This window comes from Otolemur garnettii, unplaced genomic scaffold (genome assembly GCF_000181295.1).
Source record: "Otolemur garnettii isolate 467f Iridium unplaced genomic scaffold, OtoGar3 scaffold00050, whole genome shotgun sequence".
NCBI classification, from domain to species: Eukaryota; Metazoa; Chordata; class Mammalia; order Primates; family Galagidae; genus Otolemur; species Otolemur garnettii.
The window spans coordinates 4,158,902-4,164,901 of record NW_003852445.1 but is presented as its reverse complement, the minus strand read 5'-3'; the positions used below and the strand labels follow the sequence as shown (position 1 = coordinate 4,164,901).

At 54.5% G+C, this 6,000-nt stretch overlaps 1 protein-coding gene and 1 long non-coding RNA gene across 10 annotated transcripts in view; one reads left to right on the top strand and one right to left on the bottom strand.

Annotated features, from left to right (window-relative positions):
* LOC111725945 lies at positions 1-2,032 on the bottom strand. Its single transcript, XR_002773877.1, has 3 exons — positions 1,963-2,032; positions 1,554-1,656; positions 1-65 (listed from the first exon to the last, which is right to left on the bottom strand). It is a non-coding gene; the product is annotated as an uncharacterized LOC111725945 (long non-coding RNA).
* A 235-nt stretch (positions 2,033-2,267) lies between these two features.
* MEIS2 (Meis homeobox 2) overlaps positions 2,268-6,000 on the top strand; it is a 213,160-nt gene continuing 209,427 nt past the window's right edge. For 4 of the 9 annotated variants that reach the window (XM_003791693.3, XM_003791691.3, XM_003791694.3 and 1 more), the window contains exons 1-2: positions 2,268-3,369; positions 4,557-4,789. In XM_003791693.3, the coding sequence (XP_003791741.1) occupies positions 3,358-3,369; positions 4,557-4,789 (245 nt within the window). In that variant the 5' untranslated portion in view covers positions 2,268-3,357. Of the gene's footprint in view, positions 3,370-3,406; positions 3,921-4,556; positions 4,790-6,000 lie in introns of those variants that run through there. The other 5 variants (XM_023514303.1, XM_023514304.1, XM_023514302.1 and 2 more) reach the window with 3 other exon arrangements.

The window sequence follows — 6,000 nt, the reverse complement described above, 5'->3', positions numbered from 1 at the left end:
CCTTCTCTTTTATGTCGACGAGCAACTCGGCAACAAATAAGGATACTTTTAATCTTGGAGTTCTTCTAGGAAAAAAAAAAAAGGCGGCGGAGGAAGTACCCTCACCCCAACCTTCAGGTTTCATACCGGTCGTCTCCGGTAGGCTTGAAGCCTGGAGGGGAAAGTGGCTGAAAACCTGGGCTAGACTCTCCTCCCGGAGGCTCAGTGAGCTCAGCAGTCACTGTTCGCGCCACCAGGCAAAACCCTCGCGGCCCCAAGCCCCTCTCCCTGGCGTCGGGCTATCGGCGCCTGTGCCAGACCCCGCGCACTATCTTTTATATGTGAGGGCCGATTTCCCGTAGACATCATTGTTATGATGGCTCATTTAATCAAACTGTTTAATTGCTCTGGTAATCACTATCATCGTCACAGGTGCTCAATCATTCATCATTTTTGGAGGGCTTTATTGACCTCTGGAGTTCATTCCCCGGCCCTATTAAAACGAGGCCAAATTTCTCCAACTCCGCTTGGAGTCTCTGCAGGCTGCGATCTTAGCCCAGTTTGTGTTGCTCGAAAGCTTACAGTGAAGCAGAGAAGATGGAAAGGGGGCCAAAAAGAAAAAAAAAAAAAACCCACAAAACCCTCCCACTAGTTCTCCTCCCTCCCTCCCTGTCTCTCTCTCACACACTCACATGCGCGCGCGCGAGCGCACACACACACACACACACACACACACACAGAGTACTTTATTCTCCCTAATCAACCTCCCCACTGTCGCGGGAAAGTCGGGTCGCAGCCGAGCACAGAAGATACCCTACTTTCTATTTTCCAGAATGGACTCAAAGTTGGGGAGGAAGGCGGCTGTTGAAGAACAACAATCTGTTCTCGACTCTCTGGGCGGTGGACCTAGAGAGCTGCAGCGAGAAGTTGGGGTGAGGCGCGCTCCCAGCGCAAGGCCGGGCCGGGCCGGGCCGCCGGGAGCCCAGGGGCAGCCGGGCTGGTGCGCCGCGCGCGGTGCTACCATAGCTCCGCCCCCAGCTCCGGGCTCAGCTTGATTGACGCGCTGCCGCCGGGAAACCGGCAGCGCAGAGGTGAAGCCGGGTGCTGCTCCGGCCAAGGATTGGACGAGACAAGAGCCTAAACTAGTTTCTACACTAACGGCGTGGGGTAGTTACCTTCCTTCCTTATTCTACTCTTTTTCCTTTTTGTAAATGTTCGTTTGGAGCCGGCCCCATCTGCCTGACCCCGCGAAATCACCCCGGTGTAATTAACACAGCCATTAGCAGGCGTTACTGCGGCCGTCCGCTAAGCCTCGGGCAACTACAACAAAGCTGGGCTGCGAGCGCCGGCCACTCCTAGCACTGTAACTTCTCTCTCTCCTTCGCTTTTCTTTCTCCCTATCTTTCCCTCTCGTGCTTCCCAGCTCTAAGTGAGATCCACTTTGGAGGCGCACTAGTCGCGCGCGCGCACTCTCTCTCTCTCTCTTTCACACACACACACACACACACACACACACCACGCGCGCGCGCACACACACTCTTGGCAGCATCAGACCCAAACGAATCTCTCCTCACTTCCTCTCAGTTCCACCGCGGCCCCCCGAAGACTCCTGGGGTGGCCCCTTGTCCACACCGCTTGGAGAGAGTGTGCTCCCAGTTATACTGGTCTCTTCTGGTCCTGAAAAAAAATGAAAATTGACAACAAGGGTCCTGAATCTGCACAGGAAGAAAGTGCCACTTAAAAAAAAAAATCTAGCCCAGCAGCTGTACGGTCCGCAAAGCCCGCTGCCCTTGGGTGTTAGCAGGAAGCCTTTGGGGCGTTGTGATCAGCGGGCAGAGAGTGAGGTCCGCGGAATTAAAAGGAACAAAAGCGAGAGCGCCATGCCAAATGGCCCGGACACGACCCAGTTAGGCAAGAGCTGGGAGTGATGGGAAAATGAACTAGAAGTTTAAAAAATAATAACGAAAAGATCTGAGGCTGTACCGTACTTTCCCTGTGGTTTTCTGCAGTTTTCCTCTCTGCGCTCTCCCTGTCCTCTTCCTCTCTCTTTCTCCTTCTCCCTCTCCCTCTTTCCCCGTTCTCTCGCGCGCGCACACACGCGCGCTCACGAACACACACACGCACACACACATTCTCTCCTCTTCCTCCCCTCCGCCCCCCTTCCCCGCCGTCCCCTTGGAGGAGCAGGCTCGCTGATTTGCTCGGGTCCGCCGGGCTCCAGCCTCCCCTCCCCCTCTAGCCCCCCCCGCCTCCCTCGCCCCCCCAACCAGGGCCGTCCGATCGCACTCGCTGCATATCAGAGGCTCGGCGCGGCGCGCTCCTCCTCGCTCCCGCTCCCCCACTCCCGGGATGTGTCTCCGCCGTACGACGGGCTATGGCCACCACGACTTCCGGGTTCCGTCATTTCGTTCTCCCGCCGCCGACCCGCGCCGCCAAACTGAGGCTCTTCTATAAGCCAGGCAGCAGCCAACCTGCCAACACCTACTGACACTCACTCATCTCCCAGAGAGAGAAAGAGAGCGAGAGAGAGCGAGCGCGAGAGAGCGAGCGCGAGTGAGAGCGAGCGAGCGAGCGAGAAAGAGAGAGAGGGAGAGACAAAATACCTACCAGGAAAGGGGGGGAGGAAGTCCAATTTTTGCAAACTACTCATTTTTTTTCTTGATTTTTCTCCCTGCTTTCTTTGAACAATACTTTAAAGAGAGAGGATCATATTATAGATACCGCGGGGGCAAATCTAAAAGAGGGGGGAGGGGGGAGGAAAAAATTCAAGAAGCAGAAACCCCTCGCGGAGTTTTACTGGAAGAAAAAAAAACGGGTCTGAAAGATTCCTCCTCTTCATCATCATCAACCATCATTCATTCACTACCTTGACATTCCGGGCTTTGATTGACAGCTGGAGTGGCAAAAAGCCATGAAACACGACAGTTCGGTTACATGTGGGCTGCTGACGGGCCGCTCGTAACCTTCAGTTCGGGGGCTTGACAATTTTTTTTTCTTCTTTTTCTTCTTTTTCTTTTCTTTCTTTTTTTTTTTTTTTCCAACTGAGGGCAACAGAAGAGAAAGAGGGGGAAAGGAGGACCGAAGAGGAGGAGGAGGGGAGGGGGGAGGAGGAGGAGGTGGTGGAGGAGGAGGAGGAGGAAGATCAGGAGGAGGAGGAAGAAGAGAAAAAAGGAGAAAAAGAAGAAATATCACAGAAAAAAAAAAAAACTCTTCGTTGTCTTGCCTGGGCTTTTTTCCCCCTAAAAATAACATATTGGAGAATTGGGAGAAGTCTCCTTGGTTTGGAAAAAAAAGGAATCTTCAACCTAGATCACTTTCTTATCCGGACTGGGATATTAAATATACGACACATCCAGGAGTTTATTGGAGCGCAGACTGATGGCGCAAAGGGTAGGTTTAAATCTCCAACACTTACCTAGATATAAATCCTCTCCTAAGAGGGGCCTGTCCCGATGCCTCCTCTCCCTTCAACGCTGCTGCTGCTGCTCGCTGCTTGATGATGGCGGCCAGTATTTTAAAAAATAGCAGCAAAATTATTCATCGGCTTCTTTCCCCCCCGTGCCTCTGCGTGTGTGCGAGTGTGTGTGCGTGCGTGTGTGCGTGTCTGGGCGCGCGTGTTCCAGCGCTGTGCGAGCGGGCGGGCGACGAGTGCGTGTGAGTGGTGTGTGCGTGTGCAATTGTTACACGCTTTCGCCTCGCTCCAGCTTTTACCCCAGCAGCGCGATTCCCCCGGTTCTCCTGCTGCCGCTGCTGCGCCGCTGCCGCCGCTGCTCCCGCGGCTCGGGGCGGGCACGGGCTGCGTAGGAGCCGCCGCCGCCGGGGCCGCCGCTGGGGCCGCGCTGCCGCAGCCGCTGCGCCGCCGCCTAGACTAGCCTGGGCTGCTTGTTTTGTCTCTGAAATTGACAAGGACGCAGGGAATCCGCTGCTAAATAATGTTTCTGGTAACTTTCACGTTATTCCCCCCCACCCTCCGCTCCCTGCCCCCGGGGAGGCACTGGCCCTGCTCTTTCCTCGTCCTCGGCGTTCTCGTGCTGATTATTAGCGTTTTTCTTCTCTTTATTTTGTTTCATTTCGCCTTTTGATTTATTGGATCCTCTAGAGGAGGCGAAGGGGGGTTAGGGGTGGGATCCGGGGCTTCCTCCTCACACTAACTCCACTTCTCCCTCGGTTGGCTCGCTATGGTTCTGCTGCCTCCGGCGGGAGCGGGGCCTCCCGGCGCCCCCTCAAACCCCGGCCTCACAGCCTCCTCTGCCTTCTCTAAACGCTGCTCTGGGCTCATACTTTCTCATTTTAAAATCTAAAAGCAGTTTTCCCCCTACAACTTTCAACTCCGTTGTTTCGGCTGGTTTGGTTTCTGTGTGATCAACTTGTGCTCGGTACTTTTCTTCTTTCTGACTTTGTTTTTATTTTTATTTTCCCTTCTCTCTCTCTCCTCCCCCTCCTCCTCTCTCTTCTCTTCCTCCCTCTCTCTCCTCTTTATCCCTTCCCTACTTCTCTGTTCGCTTTCTTCTCTCTGCTCCCCCCCCTTCTCTCTCTCTCACCTCCTGCGCCCCCTCCCCCTACCCGGGTTCTGACAGTACGATGAGCTGCCCCATTACGGCGGGATGGACGGAGTAGGGGTTCCCGCTTCCATGTACGGAGACCCTCATGCGCCGCGGCCGATCCCCCCGGTTCACCACCTGAACCACGGGCCGCCGCTCCACGCCACGCAGCACTACGGCGCTCACGCCCCACACCCCAATGTCATGCCGGCCAGCATGGGATCTGCTGTCAACGACGCCTTGAAGCGGGACAAGGACGCGATCTATGGGTAAACCGACCCCCTGGACTCAGCTTACTGTGTGTGAGTGTGAGAGTGTGTGTTCGTCTCTGTGGGGTTGGAAGGGTGGACAACTGAGAGTTATTTCTGCTTGGTGGTGGTGGTGGGGTTGCTTTCCTTAGGAAAGGGCAGTGGAGAGGGCCTGCTCTTCTGGCCCTGGAGTCAAAGACCCGGAAGATACAGCCTCCTCCACTTTCATGGCCCGATCACTCCGGACCCCACATCCTAGAGTGACTGAAACCTCAGAATCTTGCCAGGGCCTCCTTCCCAAGGACAGGATTCCTGGCCAAAGGACTCAGGGTTGGTATTTTCAAGCCCCCTAACAGAGGCCTTGAAAAGGGGGAAAGTTTCCTACCGATGAGGAGCAACTTTGGTTTTTTGGCTTTTTGATTTGGGGGTGTTTCCCCCCCTCCTCCTCTCTTCTGTTTCCTACTGAGGGTCTGGGAGTCACTAAATGCAGCTTGAGCCGGGATCAGGGCTGCTTCTGTCGGCCAGGAAGTCCTAATCGCCCACTTCTTAATTCTCTGTAAATAAAGGGGGCAGACCTTGAAGGGCAGCGGGGTGGAAGGGACTGCAGCTTGCAGGGAGTCGCTCTCGGGGGGAGTAAGGGAGATTACTGGAAATTATTTCATGTTCTGAGAACATTCGGCTAGGGCTGAGATACACAGTTCAAACGTGTACCACACCGGCTCTTCCGGCTGAGGGTAGGTGGAGAAGGCAGGGGATGACCAGGGGCAGGGACGGTGGGTAAACAGCAACTGAGCCCAAGCCAGAGGCCTCAAGCATCCCGAAGTGTAGCTAAACCGCCCCAGGAACACAAAGGGGATAGTGCGCAGCACACTTCCAAGTTTTAAAACACAATTTATTTATTTTTGTCTGCTGCAACGCTGGGCGAAATGTGGTCTTTGGAAGGGAGCACTTCGGCGTGTGACATTCCTATTATTTTGGCCCCCACACCAGGGTTTTACTAGAAGTAGGGCAAACAAGTTTATAAGGCAAAGGGGTGGAGGGGGTTTGAAGAGCACTCTCTCGGATTTAGGAAATGTCACTCCGGTGTGTGTGTAGGTGAAGTCTTCGGCTTCGTCTGAAATGTCCATTAAAAGGCGGAGTTAATTTTTTATTTCAAAGAGTGTGCCTTTCTTGGGAGGTCAGGGCTGGGTCGCAGGGGTTGGTTCAGCGGCCTCCGTAGTGAGTCTGAGTCA